Here is an 18,052-nt window from a genome sequence, read left to right on the forward strand (position 1 = left end):
GAGAATCTATAATAAATTATCGCCGGTCATTTTTTGATCGAGGTACTGATTGATCCAACTGACAAAATTGTATGTGTCGGTGTTGACCATTCTAATGTATGAAATTAGTTTCGGAACAAGACAATTCTGTAAACTAGAATTGCCAAAATCTGCTGGTACATCAACTCAGGTCAAAGTTTACATTAGATGACTAACTGCATCCGGTCATAAAGTAGAGTAAATACACGAAGGCACAGAAAAAATTTATCGGAAAAGAACCAATATTCCTGTTAAAAATTTGAAGTGTAAAGAAGCAGTTTCCTCTTGGCAAATCATGCCTCTCAAGCTAGATGTTTTGTGCTGCCAATGTTTCTGTTTCCTTTGGGTGGATGATTCCCCGGGCTTAAGCAAAAGTTACTGGTAGAATTCAACTCAGCTATTGGTGATTTCTTTCTCCTTCGCCTTGCACATATCATCCGCGGTCTTCACAAAGCGCTTGGTCATCTCCTCGATCTGGACAAGATAGAGAGGTGCATCACCTAACACATCAAGCAGTGCACCTTCGAAACTTCTGTGATGTTACCTCCTTCTCAAGCCTCTTTATATCGTCTTTTGGGAATCCTGCAGCCACCTTTTTTATAGAATCCTGTGCCTAATCAAGAATCCAATATCCGTCAGAGCAAAACAAGAAATCTGATTGCAATATGTTGAACAAGGGTTTGACAGTAACCGGGACTTGGAAGTGGAAAAAGAATGTGTTGCAATGCAGTCTATACCAGATGAAAACAAGGTTTTGTCTTTGGGTTTTTTACTATTTTGTCGAGCAACGATTTGATTTACAACACTCAAATATGTGAAAGATAGGTTTTGTAGTTTTAGGTGGATCCTTACTGGCACAATCTACAGTATACTGTCATGATTGTAAAAAGAAGCAAATTGTCATAGGAGTTGCCTATACCTTCTGACGTGCTCTTCTGATACTTTGTTTAACATCTTCAGAAGATTTTGTGACTACCTTGCAGAGTGCCTGAGAAAATAAGCTCAAATAAGGCTATGACGTGAAAGCAAAAAATGGAGGTTAAAGAAATATCTGTTCAAAATAACTCACCTGCATGTTCTCCTTTGTGAGTCTGAAAGATAATAGTCCATGCCAAAATCACAAAAAGAGAAAAGCTTATTCGTTTTGTGAAAAATAAGAAATATAGATTAGAATGGAATTTAATCAGTTTTTATATGCAAAACGAGAAAAAAAGCAAAGCTTGATTCAAATACCTCCTAAAGCCAGCAATATTTCAGAAAAGGTCTAGTTTGCAGTCTAATTAATTATAAATACTGAAGCTTAATAACTTACGGTGGAATTGCTGCAATTAATCGTTGGCCATCAGGCGTCGGATTTAAACCCAACGGTGATGAAATTATTGCACTCTCTACTGCCTTCAAAGCCTGCAACCAATTAAGTTGCCAATAATAACTAAGACAATATATAATGGTTCTACCCTTCGCCCAAACCAGTATGTACCGAGCACAATACATACCAGTTGGATGGTTTGTTGGGTAGGTGGCACGGACCACAACACATGCCTAACAACACTCTGTATACACAAATCTGAAAAGAAATTTTGTGGTACTGTATGTCGGTATGCTAGCACGTAACAGTCTGTACCCGTGTCAATGCCCAACACGAGTCCGATACCCAACCATGCATCATATAAATAACTAGATAATTTGGATTTTTCTATTGGTAGAAAATTGGTCCTAAATGTATGATTGATGATCTAAACATAACAAATGTTCAATTTCTTGTTGTTTTCTAGAATTGACAAGTTTGCTACAAATTGACATCAGGAAGTTGCAACCAACCAACCAACCAAGATCAATAAATAATTTACAGTTAGGGACTGTTTGGTTTTACAAGCAGCTGAACTCAAAAGTGACAAGTCCCTATCAAATTATTGAATGATCATATAGTGCTTCTATATTTTGATAGCATAAAAGAATGAAACAACAAAGGCAACACTTACCTACCTGACCAGATTATTAGGAAAAATATGTAAACTATTTTCTCAATGCCTTCGGGTTTGGTACTTAAACCATGGTATCTAGAAATCATAGAGCTATGCACCAAAATTTTGTTGGCCTTATAATTACGTCAGCTAGATTCTATTCACATCACCTAGATAAGGAAATTCTTTCCTTCGTTTCCTGAATATGTTTCCGTGTACTAAATTCATAGTGTCAAAAAATGACTGATCTCTAGGTCCATAAGTATGCATATGGAACATACAGCTGAGAACTCGTTTCAAAGTTTTGATGACAAGATCCAAAATAAGAGAGAAGCCATGGAAAAGAGAGGTTATATTATGGTTCAAGAATTAGATTTTACAGTGGGATCATAAGGTGTCACTGAGAGAGTCTTCGAGTCTATGACTGAAACAACAGCAACATGATTCAGAGGCATCTTTGCACCACCTGTTTCTACCAGGATATGATCAAGCATTCCTGCAAAAAGCAATCCCGATGTATGTGAAGAGACCAAAGTTCTTACAGAAAATGACATAAACAAATAGTTAATAAAAGGCATACCAGCAGATGCTCTTCCAGTCCTGAGTTTACTTAACTCCCGCGATAAAGCAACAATTGCAGCCTCCATCTGTGAAAGAGTGGTTGACTTCACCGTTGGACCGAAGTTAGGATCAACCTGAATCTTCTCGTCGTTGTTGTCATCCTCTAAAAGAATCAAAATGACAAAAACATAAAACATAATCCAATTAAGAATGGGAAGCACAGAAGGGTAAGGAACATATATTCAAATTTTAGCAAGGTATGTAAGATTAATTGTTTTTCATTGTGTTTCCTTCATCTTTAAATTTGAATTTAAAATGAATCAAAATAATTCAAATAACAATTTAAAAGATCTGTAACATGGAAATCATCTCTATTATCTGCATCACCAGGTTGTCATGTCCTAACATCTTCTGCCACCGCTAGTAAAATTAGCATGATACATTTGACAGGACAAAAAAAAAAAATTGATTACGAGGACAAACTTGTGGTTTGCATGAGCATGAAAGTACATTGCATATCTAGTTTTATGTTTCATCATCATTGTTATTAATTATATAATATTACTGCAATACCATAAAACAAGATTGATAATGATACACTTCATATGTTTCTTTGGGCCTTTGATACAATTCTATATTTATAATGACAATGATAGTATGATAACATAAAACAAGATTGATAATGATACGATTCTACAATTATATTACTGTGTTACCATTGTTGTTAACTCTGCCTTACCCTACATTGAGTAAGGCCCAAAACATTCTTCAGATTAGTAAATATTGAACTCATATTCAGTCTTCCAGACAAAACAGTTCCTGCCTTAGATTTTATTCTGTTCTGAATTATTACTACTGGAAGCAGACAGCACGACAATTGCATGACAAAGTACATAACCATAAAACATCAACATTGTCTACTATTACTGTTCCAAAATTAACTATGTCTACGATTACTGTTCGAAAATTAACTATGTTAAATCCAATCTGCTTGGTAAGATCAAAAAGAGGCAACGCAGGCTTTGCCTTGAATTCTAGCCACTTTGATCACAAAGTAGTAACCTTACCATCGTACCAAGATTAGCCCTCAAGTTACTTTGCAAAATCATTGGCAATTATCTCCACAAAGTTCCAATCAGTCATGTTTATGTTTAGCTATCTATATCAGTAAAGGAATATATGGACGTAATTGACAAAATCCATGTCCAAAAATACTTTTCCTGTGCCATTCAGTTGCTCGTCATGCAACCTCCGTTACATTATATTCTTTACCTCTACTCACCACCAATCTCTCTAGCATACTATAGGTTATGTCGGATCATCCTCTATTAATAGCTCCTTGCTGGTATAGCACTACAATCTTTCACGACCTGACACTATTAGTCTATTATCTAATCGGAGGGAGGAGCACTACAACTTGACCTAGAAACCATGTCAAAAACTAAACTTGATTGAACTGATGCTTCCATCTCAACTCGACATTCAATCCATAAACGAGCAAATACTGCAAAGGCGAATCCGACGGCCCCGCAATAGACCGCAGGATACCATGTCCTGCTCGTCATTGTTCTCTAAGGAGGAGGAAAAGAGGAGGAAGCACACAAACGGCGAAGGACGACAGCTTACTTGACTTCTTTCCCTTAGCGAAGCCCCTCCGACTTCCCAACGAGTAGTCGGAACCTACACGGAAGAAGCCGCCACGAATGCCGAGAACGGACGCCTCCTCCAGTGCGGGATCGCGAGGAGAGACGCACGACGAGGGCGACAGAGCGACGACACAACGAGGAGCTCGGAGGAGGAGAAGGCTTCTCGACTGGAGAGCTCTCCGAAGACACATCGCCATGGTTAGGGCCACGGTTGTTGGCTTCTGTCTGCTATCGGATCTCTCGTTCTCCTTTGCGCCGGAGTAGTATCGAAGCGGAAGAGAAGCCGACCAGCGCAGCCTTCGCGTTCGTTCGCAAAGAGGGTTTTTCTCGTCTCTCTTATACCTCTCCCGTTTGCTTTATTTACAATGTTACCAAGCCCGCAGGGGTTTATTATTATTATTATTATTATTATTATTATTATTATTATTGATGATACGATTTCACTGATATTTCTTCTTTATTATTCTTAAATAATACCGTAGCTTATTATTTGGGGTATTTCTTAACATATGATTATTATTTTACTTTTTTTAATCGTGAATTTGCTATTCCTTTAGCCGAATTATGAAGAAAAACAATAAAATAATGTTTAGTAAAATAATACAAATCAAATAAATAAACAAGTATTTTTCAGGTGGTAGCTGTGGAAGATGAGACTGACCCGTCCGCATTAGGTAGGTAAAACCCAACTTCGTTACGGTGTGCCCCCGAAAACATTGCACCAAAATCAAACCGACTCCCTTCTTTTGTCACTCTTTTTCTGATTGACAGTGATGATTAGTGGTATAAGTTAATTTACGTCGAACCGGCGGCATAGATTAGGGCACGAAAGCCTTCACGAGAAATCCCAACCCTTCTCTTGCTCAGAATTAATAGGAGGGCGGTGTCTGCGGATCGATCTCGCCATCTTGTCATCGCCGAAGTGAGATTGGATTGGGCAGAGAGAGAGAGAGAGAGGTGCAGCAAAGGGGTCGACGGAGATGGCGAGCGGCGGGAGAGTGGATCTGGACGACGTGCCGTCGCTGGATCTGATGACGGAGCTCCTCCGCCGCATGAAGTGCTCGTCGAAGCCCGACAAGCGCCTCATCCTCGTCGGTATGTCCTCCTCCGTCCACAACCCTCTCTAGATTTCAGATCTGTGGGTTAAAATGAGTTTCAAGCTTGTTATGGATTATCTTGCCAATGACACCCCACGAAAAGAAAAAGGGATTTCTGCGGTGGCGTTTTGGAATGTGCCATCGGAGGCAATGCATGCGTCCGGGAATAGCTATTTCTAAAACCTAGATCATGTCTATTCTCTTGGACGATATTACCAATTATTGAATAGGGCAGATTCCAACACGAGTTTTCGTCTGGTTATATGTTCTATCGGAGACCAAATCAACTCATTAGTCCCATATGTGCGTTTCCTACACAGTCGTGCATCGGTTGTGTGTACTCATCTAGTTGGGTATTAGATTAGTCAGTTTGGTTGTTATTTAGGGGGAATTAAGTGTTGGAAACAAAGGGTTTTTTTGAATTAGGTAAATGGTCAGTTGACTAAATAAGTGTTTTAGACTGGTTAGTATCTTCGTTGTTAAGGATCCTTGATATTTCTTGATGACAGTTGAGGGCGAATGCTTGGTAGCAGTATATATCTAATGACAGAGGTCGACAAATGGTGGCTTGAGAGAGAGCCTTAAGAAGAGATTCACTTAGAATTGCATGGGAAATTTGAAATTTTTAGTCCTAAGGTGCCTTCTTGCGTGCGAAATGAAAACTATTTCCTCTGCGATAGCTTTTTTACAGTTCAAATACTGCCATAGTACTATTAAATCATACTACCATTATTTGTCACATCTTGGCCTGTGGCGATAGAGCATCAACAGGAAGTGAATAACACCGTTACAGCACCAACACACTTAGAAGAACTAAATAATTAAATGAAGAATGGGAAGTGCTCATGGTAAGGCTCACAGAAGAAATGTCCTTGGGGATCATGTTGGCTTCTAAACGAGGGGGCAACGAAGTCAATCCATAGATCCAATTGAAGTTTAGGTGCATTTAAAGTTGGCATATGATGATAAAATTGCTAAGTAAACAATAGATTTGGAATGTAATATTAAAAAGAAATGGAGATGTCAAACTGTCAATTTACAATAGGGAGATCCTTTATGTGAAGATCCCAATCTTTTCGTATGTTGTAGGTCCTATACAAGACCTATACTGATCGGTACTAACCTATATGGTCCTATACAAGACCGGTATATACACATATGGGTCATTACATGCCCTCCAACTGGTATTTGAAATCCTGGATGGCAGTAACTTTCTGTTCAACTTTCAATGGGTCTTTTAACATGGCAGGTCCACCAGGTTCTGGAAAGGGTACTCAGTCTCCTATTATAAAGGATGAATATTGCTTGTGTCATTTAGCCACTGGTGACATGTTGAGAGCTGCTGTGGCTGCTAAGACCCCACTGGGAATTAAAGCTAAAGAAGCTATGGATAAGGTATTCTTCTTTTAATGAATAAAAGTGAGATTAGAAAAGAATCAGTGATTTTAGTACTGATTGATTATTTTGACTCTTGGTCCAGGGAGAACTTGTTTCTGATGACTTGGTTGTTGGGATTATCGATGAAGCTATGAAAAAACCATCATGCCAGAAGGGTTTCATTCTAGATGGATTTCCGAGGACAGTTGTTCAAGCAGAAAAGGTAAATATTCTTTATTCTTTTACCATCCAATGCCAGATTGAGATTATTTTCTGTTTATTTAGTATTTTCCCTCTCAATTTTCCGAATTTGAGTTCAGCTTGATGAGATGCTGGCAAAGCAAGGTACCAAGATTGACAAGGTGCTAAATTTTGCAATTGATGATGCCATACTGGAGGAAAGAATTACTGGCCGTTGGATTCATCCATCTAGTGGTAGGACTTACCACACCAAATTTGCTCCTCCAAAGGTTCCCGGTATTGATGATGTAAGCAGATGGAATAAGTTTTAGCGTTTTCTTAGAGCATCTGTTTTTATTCTGAATATATTTTGTCAGAACTCCATGTATTTTGTGTTTTACTTCTTTTTTTTTTCCTAATTGCAAAACATTAGATGTGCCTGAGGGTTGGTTGGGTTAGTGAATGTCACAGGGGAACTTTCTTGCTCAACATATAAATAAGATATTGGATTAATGTAAAATGGGAGTAGGTCAATAGCTAATTTGTAAATTTTTTGATTTTTTTTAATATGGAGCTTGAACTTACATATGCATGTGCTGCTGATTGTCACATAGTTGATGGAATGTCATTATGATTTGACTTGAAATATGCATCTTGAGGTAAACATAATTCATAATCGTAGACTCTAGTGTAGTAAATAGATCTTGATTCACTTCATTGACGATTCCCTATTCCATCTTGCTGATTGGGATCTGTCAATTCTTAGCTCGAGTCACAAAGAGAGGAGGAAGATTATTGCTGCTTCTTCCCTCTGGCCTCCACTACTGTCTCTGCAGAAGAGACTTCTGTGACTTTGGGTGATTACAGCTGTAGGACTCTCATGACACCTTTATTTAAGGATTTTTTTTTACATTTTAGAAATATATTCTTTTCCAGTTAAATATTTTATAGAATATATACGTGTTAAAAAAATAAATATGTAATATTCTTATTTTTACTGAAAATTATTTATATGTTTTTGCATGTAAAATTATATAAAGATTTATTTTCGTTATTTATCTAATCTGGCTAACATAGTCTGCCTGTCTATCTGGCTGATCCTGCCAACCTTGTCCCAAAGCTTGGGCTGATTCCATTTTTTTGTGTACCTTGTACCAACCCGCTGCAAATTAATGAGCTTTTTCTGTCCTTGTAAATGCATTTCTCAGCTCTTAAATGATGTTTACTAGATATATTATCTTGTAGTCTTGATGAGATCTTTGAAAACAGTTATGTAATGATATACTCTTAGTTTGGTTGGTCTTACGAAATTAATGCTCATATTCCTTCTTTTTTCTCTGAAGGTGTCGGGAGAACCCTTGATTCAGAGGAAAGATGATACAGCTGAAGTCCTCAAGTCAAGGCTGGAAGCTTTCCACAGACAGACCGAACCTGTAAGTTGTTTTTTCCTTCTTACCATTAAGTTTATTGAGATCATCATCTTCATTCTTTTACTGATAACTGTTTTATTTGTTGCATAATTGATAATATTTTTAAGCATAATATAAGTTTTTACACAACTTTGAGGTCATTAGGTGCATGTATTTTTATTGTCTGATGTCTGGCTATTGCATGTGCATGTACTTTTCTGCGAATGTAGGCATCAAAGTACCATAATGAGGTTGTTCTATTCTTATTTTTTGTTTGGTGTGTACCATGATATATTGTTTTCTTATCTATTGAAAACTGGTTCAATATTTGCTATGATTCAGGTGGCAGTCCTGTTAAGAGGAGTTAGCCATCTTAGATCAACTGTTGAGAAAATTGTTAAAACTTTTAGGCAAGGTATGCAATTTTGAATAATACTGTCTGGTACAAGCGGTACATATCGGTCCGTCAGCTGACTGGTACACGGACCGCTCGTTACCGGACAGAACGATATATATATATAAGGCGACGTTGCATCGCCTTTTTAGATGAATATATATATATATATATATACACACACCGAGCAGTATATCGCTCGGTATACAGTATCGTACCATACCGAGCTAACGTCGAAACTTCGGTATGGTACGAAATTGCGAACCTTGCTTTTAGGATCTCATTAACCTACCGGCTAGCAATCCATCCTGTTATAATTAGCAATCTTAGATCGACTGTTAAGAAAATTCTTAAGTTTTAAATATCTCATTAAATTACTAGCTATGAATCCTAGGCTGCTTTTCTTCAAGTGTCTTTCCATGTCTGCTATATTAGGTTTTAAAGAGATTAAGGCAGTTGACAGTCTGTTATTGGGAACCATCTATTTCCTGTTGGCATGCTATCCACTTGAACATGAACAACAATATTGATTTTTATTTACATAACATATGATTCCATTGATTCTTCGTCTGTTCTGAACAACAATTTTATTTTTCCTTCGTTGTTTCGTTATTATAGGCATATATTGTAGAATGATCATTGGACTTGTCTTGTGTGGCAGGTGATTAATTACTACAACAAAAAGGATGTCGTCGCTCAGCTTCATGCTGAGAAGTCCCCCAAAGATGTTACTGCTGAGGTTCTGAAGTCTCTTTCATGAGTGGAACCCTCCCTTTGCTCGACAAAAGTTTGATGTCACCAATAATTAGCCAGTGTCTTTCCTCTCAGAGTTTCGAACTTCCGCTGATTCACGCACAATGATGAGTCCAAAATAATCGATGAAACAAGAAATTTTGTTGTACTATTTTTTGGAGAAGAGGAGCTGTAACATTAACCTCGTTTTTTGGGGGGAGAAAGCTTCTAGATTCCGAAATTTGTTGCCTGTGTTTGTCTCGTAAAGATATATCTCCCTCTCCAACTCTGATCTGTGATCCGAGTGATAGGTATGAAGAAGATATATATCTATCTTCTTGTTCGATAGTACTGCAGATTTATATATCAGAATTTGTGTGGATGTTCCAATTGTTTAAATTTGACTAAAATACATATCAACCGGATCGGGTATGGGATAGTGAATTGTGATTTTTTTGACATCCGTAATTATTCTGTTGGTTTTATTGTGAGTGAATATGGAAATGATCATACTAATATAATTAAATTGGATTAAAATTGAGTTCGGGTATTTAATTAATTAGTCAGTTTTGGGAAAACATTAGGATTAAAATTCCATTCACGTGTGTTGGAGGTAAATGGAGGCACTCTGTGCTCGACGTGACACGTGTGATGAGGCGACTTACAACAGGCATCCAAAATATAAACTGAAAATAATAGTTAATATTATTATTTATTGTCGCAACTAAAATTCTATTTATTTTCTATTTTCTTGTATTTTTCACTTCTTCTAAACATAGAACAGCCTTTGATCCCTGTTTTAAAATCTCTTCTCAAGAAAACTTACCGTTACGACCATACAATTACGAAACGGGCACAACATTTTTTTGTATTATTACCTTTTTTCCATTTCAGCTTAAATAATAATGCTTTCTGCCTCGTTATTGTCGTCGTAACTCAAATCGCCCAAAGCTCGGAAAGCATCGATGCCAGTCCACGACTCAGCTTACGAAACCCCAGCCGAGAGGCGCGGGGCACTGTTGTAGTTAAATGTGCCGGGCTCTGTGTCTTCCTGTCTATTCCAAATCCCCTTTGTTATTTCTCTACGGCTTCCTTCGAAAGCTTTGCGGTTTCCCACCGAGTCTTCCAGCTTGAGCGCCTCCCTCCAAGGAATCGAGAAAGTGACGAAGCGGCACCGGTCGTGGGAAGCGAGGATGTTCTATTCGCACTCTCTCCTCTCGAGAAATGGTCCCCTGGGCACCATATGGGTCGCTGCCCATTGCTTCAAGAAACTCAAGAGGGAGCAGATTGCCCACGCCGACATCTCCTCTTCAGTTGGTATTGACCGTCTCTGTTTAACCCCCCTCTTCGGTTCTTTTGTATGGCCTCAAAAAGACGTCCTTTCTTTCTTTTGTAGTTAGATTGGTTGCCATGTGTTAGCATTCATAGTGTCGTGGACGGAGGCGGTTCGATTCTTTTCACATGCTTGCGTCTTTTTTCTCCTTGTCTTCTGGTGTTGTCTCGAGGCAATGGCTTTAGAAAAGCCCTCTTTTGATATCTGGTTTTGGATAAGGGTTTTCATTTGGTCATCCTAAGTGTGTCGATCTTTATAGTTTGATGATATCAAACGAACTTGTTTAAGCAGTTGAACGAAGGTAGATACGCAATAGAGGAAAACTTGAGGGGTTAATGCTGTTTTCTTTGACGTTGTGAAAACCTAGTTGACGTTTGTAGATAAAAAGGTTTTGCATCAGCGGCAGAAAGTTAGGTTTGTTAATTCACCATTGCGTTACCCAATATTTTTGGTCGATCACGTTTCCTAGGTTGACATCGCGCATCTGGTCTATTATGATGTGCCATTTGGCAGTTCTATGGCAGGATTGTATCCGTTTCCACCTGCTACTATTCCTTGCTATGAAATATCTTATGTTGAAGTTGTAATTCTTTGGCTAATCCTATCACCGCAGATGGGTTTTTTTTTTTTTTTGCTTTTTATCACACATAAGACAGGTGAAAACACAGATTGGAATTTGAAGTCATTGGACTTCCTACTAGTATAATTTCCCTCCCTGTCTCTGTTATTGGAGTGCTGCGAATGTGGCAGACAGTTGAAGCAGCGTGAACCAGGAGTCCCTTGCTATGTATAGCAACGTGCATATGAATTGTTGGTCATGTTTCTTAGGTTGGCAACCGATGTATATAACATTTTGTTGTCGGTATCGTCAAACCCCTGGTTTATTTTGGTGTGTCATTTGGCAGTTGTATGACAGGTTTGTGTCTGTTTCCACCTGCTACCATTCCTTTTTCTGGTAGTCAGATAATCAGCAATGGACATACTCGTTGTTCTGTACCACATAATATATGTCGAGGCACATTAAATTTAGTTTGTAGGATTGAAATTTGAATTCACTGGAGTTTAGAACAGTTTCCTCGCGAACTCTGTTACTGAAGTGTTGAGAATACGGTAGACAGATTAAGCAGCATGAACCAGGATTGCCTTGGTATAATATGGCAATCGGTATGCATCAACTTGGATTCCCTGGGGCCTTTCTAAGGGTCTTTCTGTTGTTAGAATCCTCGGCCTCGGGCATATTGGTCTTTGGTATCTTTCTGTTGTCAGAGTCCTTGGCCTTGTATCTGGCACCAATTTGTCACATTGAAACGAGATATTGTCATATCGCTTGATACATAAGTTATCTAAGTACAGATTCTAAAAGAATTTGCCTTGTAAATGCATATTTGACTTAATTGTTTATGCTAATTTGTCACTAAGCTTGGTAGAACTACTGGTATAGTAACTTGAACATATTACGTGACTCCAGATGCTTAAGCTCCAGATCCAAGTGGTTGGTCCATCAAACCTTACATGTTTATAAACCCCATATCCCCATTCGAAGTGGGATGAATTGGGCTCCTCAAGCCTAATACAAGACTTGTGCATATCTGTGTTCTCAGAGTCCTCCATCCAAATTAACTAGGACTTGTTACAAAATAAATCTGCTGTGAATATCAAATCTCCTCCAAACAACAGATGTAAATAATGCTAGAGAAATTATGACATTTATTCAGTAGTATTATGTAACCATCAGAACTTCGTGGCTGATTTTCTTCCAATTCAAATTTTGAAATAACTAGGTTAATGCACAATTACTATGATGGATGGTTGAAAGCCATATGCAAAGCTTCGCAACTTAGATGGCAGATGCTGATGTTGTCAACTGATTAATTAATGCCACTGACAAGGAAGGCTATGATTGAGGTTGAGATTGGGAAATTGATGCCACCAACAGAAGTAGGGGGTCTGATTGGGATAGATGAAACCTAAACATTTGGACAATTCGGTTCAGAAATGTTTATATTAGTTATAGTAACATGGTTCAGATATGTGCACTGGAGATGAAAATTAAAAAAAAAAAACTTGGTTCAGATTTGGATTCTATTTTTATGGTTTCTTATCCCATTCCTGAGATATGTTGTGTATGACTAGTTGCTAGTTTAAACATTGTGGTCATTGCATGTAAAACACACCTTTAGTTATTCGATGGTAGCGATAAGGTTGGCAACCCAATAGAAGGGCCCACAATTTTAATCTTTAATTGGTTTGTTTCAGTTGATTTAATTATGCTTTTCATTTAGCCCTTCTTATCATCTTCTGCAGATAAAATTGTGCCTGAAATCCAGATATCATACAGAGTCTTAGCCCAACTTCTGCTGGGTATTGTGAGGATATTCTCAAAGAAAGTTGACTATCTCTACCATGATTGCAACGTGGCTTTGATTTGCATAAGAAAATCATTGGCTCCTGTCAAACTCACTGAAACAAAGAGAGCAAATACCAGAACACGACACCACTTGATAGAAGCAGGACACAAACCAGACCATGATATAAGTTCATCAAAAGAACCAATCTTTGCAGAACCAGTGGAAACCATGCGTGCTCCATACCATCATATTACTATCAGTGTACCTGAAAGACTGGCACTTGATTCTTTTGATCTGGATGTTCCAGATGACAAGTAAGAACTTCAATAACTCAGACTTCAGTACAACTTTGCTTACACATCTTTTACCCTCTAGTAAAACAAATATGAATTTCCATCCAGTGACACAGCCAATACCAGTCCTCATGAACAGTTTACACTTCAAGGTATTACTTCTGCACTTGCTTAAGCTCGTCTTTTACATTAAAATTTTTTGTTAGAAACTTAAATTGTCAGTCTATTGGGGATTAAAATGTAATTGCTTCCCGTTGTCTGATTTCATTGTAGACAATAACTTCACTGTTGTTTCAAATACCTGCCTTCTAACAGGTCAATGCCTGGATGATAACAATGACCTTTCTTGTCTGATTGAGGTATTTCTGTACAAATTTTCTAATTAAATCTTTGAATTTTGGCCTTTTTTTACTTCTTGATATCAGCACTACTTTTGTGATAGATGGAGCCTTTCTATTTCCTGTCTTTTAATTCTAAATACCAGCAAGAGTTGCAGTGTACATGGAGTTTTCTGTTTTCATGTTGCTTGTAATCTTGAATTATGTATTTTCTGCAGTGCAATCACAGGGAATCAGTCATGTGCGATGAAATTAATTCTTCATGCTTTACACCTGTTAATGAGTATGTATAGTTAGTGATCAAAGTCATATTGTCAAGTACAAGTTGCTTACATTATAATGCCAAATAATTTTTTCTAACAGTGTTCTTCCATCCCATATGATGGACATTAACCTTGAGTTCGATGAAGAGTGCAACTTTAGCTGTGGAAACGCAGAAAAGGAGAATCTTCAAGGAGATGTCAGATTTCATGGATGGCTAGAGGAGAAAAAATCATTGGATCCCATCATGCCTGATGGAGAATCAGAAGATCGGCTACATCCTGTAAAAACGATGAAGCCTACAGATTCTGATATTGCTGATGCTGTTAGGAATCTACCGAATCCAGCAGATCCTTTGGTGTCACAGGAGGCATTTTCATCAAATTATAAAAATTTGTCAGCCTATACAAATAAAAGTGCAATGGTTACACATCCCACTAAAACCCATAATGAAGATCTGTCCCCATGTGATCTAGGTTGGTGCTTTTAGACAGAGGCATTTATCTAAGTTGCATTTGCAGAATGATTATGGTGAACCTATTTTACTCGTTGTGTCAAACCATGTTATTTCTTAATTTTGATCGCCTGTTGTCTTTCTGTTCAGGTGTTCCTTCTCCTAAATTTACCGTCCGGACTCCAGCTAAAAGAGAACATCATCGTATACTGAAGAAGAGAAAGAATTTCTTTGATGAAACAATAGTGCTATCCAATGAGTATGTATTGTCATAATCCATAGATATGTTTGTAATATTTGAGTTATTAAAGTAAATTTCTTGCTAGAAGTTTTTTCCTTTTTCCTTATTTATAATGATATCTTTAAACCTAAATCTGCTAACAGGAATGTAGACCATTAATAGCTGTGAAGTCTAAATTGCAAACAGTATTCTTATCTTCAAAAAGGTTATATAGATTTTAAAGTGTAGCTACTAGATTTCATTATGGTATTTTCTAATTACATATTTCTCACTCGCATAGCACGTCTCAGCTAACTTCAACTCCCTCTATCCAGATTTGATTTTATCGGTTGAGATGTGGAAGAATAATGAAGTGTTTGTTAAAACTAGAACTGTCACAAACAAGTCAGTTGTATATTGTTAGTCAGTTTCTGAGACTTTACAAGGAGCCTCCTTAGCTTATCCAATTGTGGTTGAAGTCCTCCACTGGAGCATTCAAGTTATAAGAAAAATAGCTTCATGGGAAAGTGGTTGAAAGGGAATACAGAAGTCCATACGTCAAGTTCAAACATTCCTGGTAACTGATAAGGAGGATAGTGAGTCAAGTAATTGAGAGTGGTTGTGAGACTGAATGCAATGGTTGACAAACAGTGTCACGTAAGAATATAGTTGTTGATAGTTCTATCTACAGATAAATTAATGGTCATTTCATCATGCAATAAATGGCTTCATAACCAACCTTGTCTTATGATTGAAATGAGTGTCCTTCAATCAAATTTTAATGATGCAATATCACATTTACTCTGAATTGTGATTCCTCCTAGTTCTAATCAACCTTGATTACATCATGCAATTATAATGTGAGGTTGTTTTGGCTTTTGGTATTTGGTGCTCCTAACCTCTACTTATCTTCCCTAGCATTGGATATTGGAATTTGGCTTTTGTTCATGATCTCCTCATCCTTAAAGATATTGGATCGTTGCAACATGAGATATGTATCTCGTACATCATAATATTAGGAAGAGGTGAATTGCGTGGCCATGCCTACGGGTGTAGGGTGGCATATGCTGGATAGAGCAGATAGTGGCATGGTATTAGATAATGACACATGGAGCGATGCTGGTCCACTGTGGTATGTCTGTTACCTGAGGAAATGATTTGGGCTGGCACATGCAGGTTCTTGCTGACATGCGTCAGGATGAGACTGATAGAGTTTAATCAATCACATTGTTGAATAGACATAATATTGCTAAGCAAATGGTAAGCTAAAGTCTGGTTTTACCTTGTTCATCATGGATATAATATATGGGGCCTGGAAAGAGGCTTAGTTTACTGAACTGATTATGTGGAAATTTGAACATGTATTGCTTTGTTTTCAGCTCATGTGCTTGGATCTTCAGGTATTTACTCATATTTGTTTTGATGGTTTTGTATTTATCATAAATACTCACAGGTCTCTAAGGAAGGGAATACATGATGCTAGTAGTTTAATTTTCAAAAGGAGAAAAGTACCTCACACGCTTCTGGATGCCTGGAAGTCTTACAGAATCCCTAATCTGCAGCAGAACATTTTGGAACCTGTGATTACTTGTGAGGCATCAAATATCTTTATGCAAGTTTTCACTTGTGTGGACTAGGACAAATTGTAACTTTGCTGTGCATTATTGTTCCATGTCCTTGCAGGTATGGCCTCAGAGCTCAAGGCTCTCTTTCAAAGCAGTTCCTCTTTTTATTCACCAATACATAGGTCCGCAAATCACCACTTAGAATCACAGGATGTGGATCACCAAACATCCAGCAAATCCACTAAAGTTGAACATTCCTACAACAAACCTGATATTGAAGTTTCACCTCCTAAGAGTCATGCTGATGTGCCTAGAACTGATACACTTGGTGAAATGGAGGTAAATTTATCTCTGGGTTTATCAGGCACTGGGTTGGATCTTATGGGTCAGGTAACAGAGCTCTTTGGTCTTTCTTTAGGTTGAACCATAATCTGTTTCTTTTACAGAGTTAGTCATACTGCAGTTGTACAGAATATCTTGATATGTTCTCTTTTGCAGGATCTTGAGTCTCAGGAAAAGGGTACTATTGGCCAAGGTAGTGCCATTAGGACAGCAAAAGGAAGTTTACATTCAATCTTTTGTTTCCTATATACTGGTTTCCACTATTCTTATGTTGTAAGAGCAGTAGATTAAATTTGCATGGCATATTCTTATGAACCTACATTTATTGCAGATAATGGATGGTCACTAAGAAGCAGGTACATTATAGAGAGATTATTTGTCTTCACTTTTCACTTAGTTTTTCTTCTGAATTGACATTTCTTTGGACATCTTCCAATGAAGGGGTGTGGCGCAGTATCTTTCTAGCAAACTTTTGCATCCTAAAGGTGAACAACGAGAAGAGAGTCTGAGTTTACGGCAAATTTTACTATGGAGCAAAAGATCTGACTCTGCTAGATTTTTTTATGAAATTCTGGTAGGTTTCTCAAACGTCGTATATGAGGTCACATTTTTTGGTTTGCCAAGTCATTATGCATTTAACTTAATTTGGTCAAGAGTGATGACAATGAAAGTACTTCAAAGCTTTGAATTCGTTTTCATTGTTATTTGGTACCTCTGTTGTTTTGTACTCGGTGAATTTCTGAATAGGAATATAGCAACTGACAATCACGATTTTAGATCACAATACGGATCATGTATTGCCATGATCTGGAACAGAAAAAGCATCTTGATCTGAGTTGCAGGTCTCAGATCGCAATTCCTAGGCTGCGTATAATCTGGATTGCATATATAGAGTGATCAAGACACACATGTCCGTGGGCATGCATTAGCCATGATAGAAAAAATGACATCGATACAGAATGCTGCTTGAAAACATGGCTTTATCGTTCTGCAGATCTTGAAGGGATGTCAAAGCATAGATGTCAATCAGGACTCTCCATACGGTGATATAATTATATTGCCAACCCCAAAACTGGAAGCAGATCTTAGAAGCTGACAAGTTCAACTAAGTCGCAGATCTTAGAAGCTGATAAGTTCAACTTAGTCGCAAAGCGAACTTATCAGAGGCGGATGGATGTTATGTTCCATTCCCATTTTTGTGCAACTTGCTAGCCCAGTGGTTTCTTGTAAATATCAGTGTAATCATACAAAATAACCTTTTCAACTTGCTAGCCCAGTGGGTTCTTGTAAATATCAGTGTAATCATACAAAAAAACCTTAACACTGGTTTAATAGTTTCAGTTGTTGCATCACTAGTGTTACGCTCCCGATCTCGAGTTTGTTCATCATCGGAGTTCTGCTCCATTTCCATTTTATTGGTGATAGAATGCGAGTGATTGTGGTTTATCTCCTAATGGCTCTGTTTGCTGTTCAAAAATGATATTTGATATTACCAGGCCGAAGTATGCAGCTACTAAGAG

The 18,052-nt window shown here is 37.8% G+C and overlaps 3 protein-coding genes across 3 annotated transcripts; 2 read left to right on the forward strand and 1 right to left on the reverse strand.

Moving 5' to 3' along the window:
* Positions 1–104: 104 nt before the first annotated feature.
* Positions 105–4,501, reverse strand: LOC135625890 (uncharacterized). Its single transcript, XM_065131013.1, has 8 exons — positions 4,170–4,501; positions 2,563–2,706; positions 2,363–2,478; positions 1,331–1,422; positions 1,088–1,109; positions 938–1,006; positions 563–631; positions 105–492 (listed from the first exon to the last, which is right to left on the reverse strand). Exons 1-8 carry the CDS (start codon positions 4,384–4,386, stop codon positions 412–414), a joined length of 810 nt encoding a protein of 269 aa, XP_064987085.1. The 5' UTR covers positions 4,387–4,501; the 3' UTR covers positions 105–411.
* Positions 4,502–5,053: 552 nt separating this feature from the next.
* LOC103968436 (adenylate kinase 4) lies at positions 5,054–9,760 on the forward strand. The gene is made up of 6 exons (XM_009381660.3): positions 5,054–5,284; positions 6,536–6,681; positions 6,767–6,886; positions 6,984–7,151; positions 8,187–8,276; positions 9,308–9,760. Exons 1-6 carry the CDS (start codon positions 5,170–5,172, stop codon positions 9,404–9,406), a joined length of 738 nt encoding a protein of 245 aa, XP_009379935.1. The 5' UTR covers positions 5,054–5,169; the 3' UTR covers positions 9,407–9,760.
* A 690-nt stretch (positions 9,761–10,450) lies between these two features.
* Positions 10,451–17,771, forward strand: LOC135625991 (sister chromatid cohesion 1 protein 3-like). Its single transcript, XM_065131176.1, has 13 exons — positions 10,451–10,695; positions 13,016–13,373; positions 13,461–13,504; positions 13,668–13,711; positions 13,909–13,973; positions 14,054–14,427; positions 14,556–14,664; positions 16,079–16,215; positions 16,309–16,580; positions 16,689–16,725; positions 16,864–16,888; positions 16,974–17,106; positions 17,527–17,771. The coding sequence occupies exons 1-13, from the start codon at positions 10,572–10,574 to the stop codon at positions 17,626–17,628; spliced, it is 1,824 nt and encodes a 607-aa protein (XP_064987248.1). The 5' UTR covers positions 10,451–10,571; the 3' UTR covers positions 17,629–17,771.
* The last annotated feature ends 281 nt before the right edge of the window (positions 17,772–18,052 follow it).

Source organism: Musa acuminata, chromosome BXJ2-10 (assembly GCF_036884655.1).
Source record: "Musa acuminata AAA Group cultivar baxijiao chromosome BXJ2-10, Cavendish_Baxijiao_AAA, whole genome shotgun sequence".
In the NCBI taxonomy this organism is placed as follows: Eukaryota; Viridiplantae; Streptophyta; class Magnoliopsida; order Zingiberales; family Musaceae; genus Musa; species Musa acuminata.

Coding starts and splice junctions, on each gene's coding strand:
- LOC135625890 (XM_065131013.1), bottom strand. CDS start 4,386: ATGGCGATGTGTCTTCGGAGAGCTCTCCAGTCGAGAAGCCTTCTCCTC. Junction 1,007..1,087: donor TCACAAAGGAGAACATGCAG/GTGAGTTATTTT, acceptor TTATTTTCTCAG/GCACTCTGCAAGGTAGTCAC. Junction 493..562: donor TAAAGAGGCTTGAGAAGGAG/GTAACATCACAG, acceptor TATCTTGTCCAG/ATCGAGGAGATGACCAAGCG.
- LOC103968436 (XM_009381660.3), top strand. CDS start 5,170: ATGGCGAGCGGCGGGAGAGTGGATCTGGACGACGTGCCGTCGCTGGAT. Junction 6,887..6,983: donor CAGTTGTTCAAGCAGAAAAG/GTAAATATTCTT, acceptor ATTTGAGTTCAG/CTTGATGAGATGCTGGCAAA. Junction 7,152..8,186: donor AGGTTCCCGGTATTGATGAT/GTAAGCAGATGG, acceptor TTTTCTCTGAAG/GTGTCGGGAGAACCCTTGAT.
- LOC135625991 (XM_065131176.1), top strand. CDS start 10,572: ATGTTCTATTCGCACTCTCTCCTCTCGAGAAATGGTCCCCTGGGCACC. Junction 13,374..13,460: donor CTGGATGTTCCAGATGACAA/GTAAGAACTTCA, acceptor ATTTCCATCCAG/TGACACAGCCAATACCAGTC. Junction 17,107..17,526: donor GATTTTTTTATGAAATTCTG/GTAGGTTTCTCA, acceptor ATCGTTCTGCAG/ATCTTGAAGGGATGTCAAAG.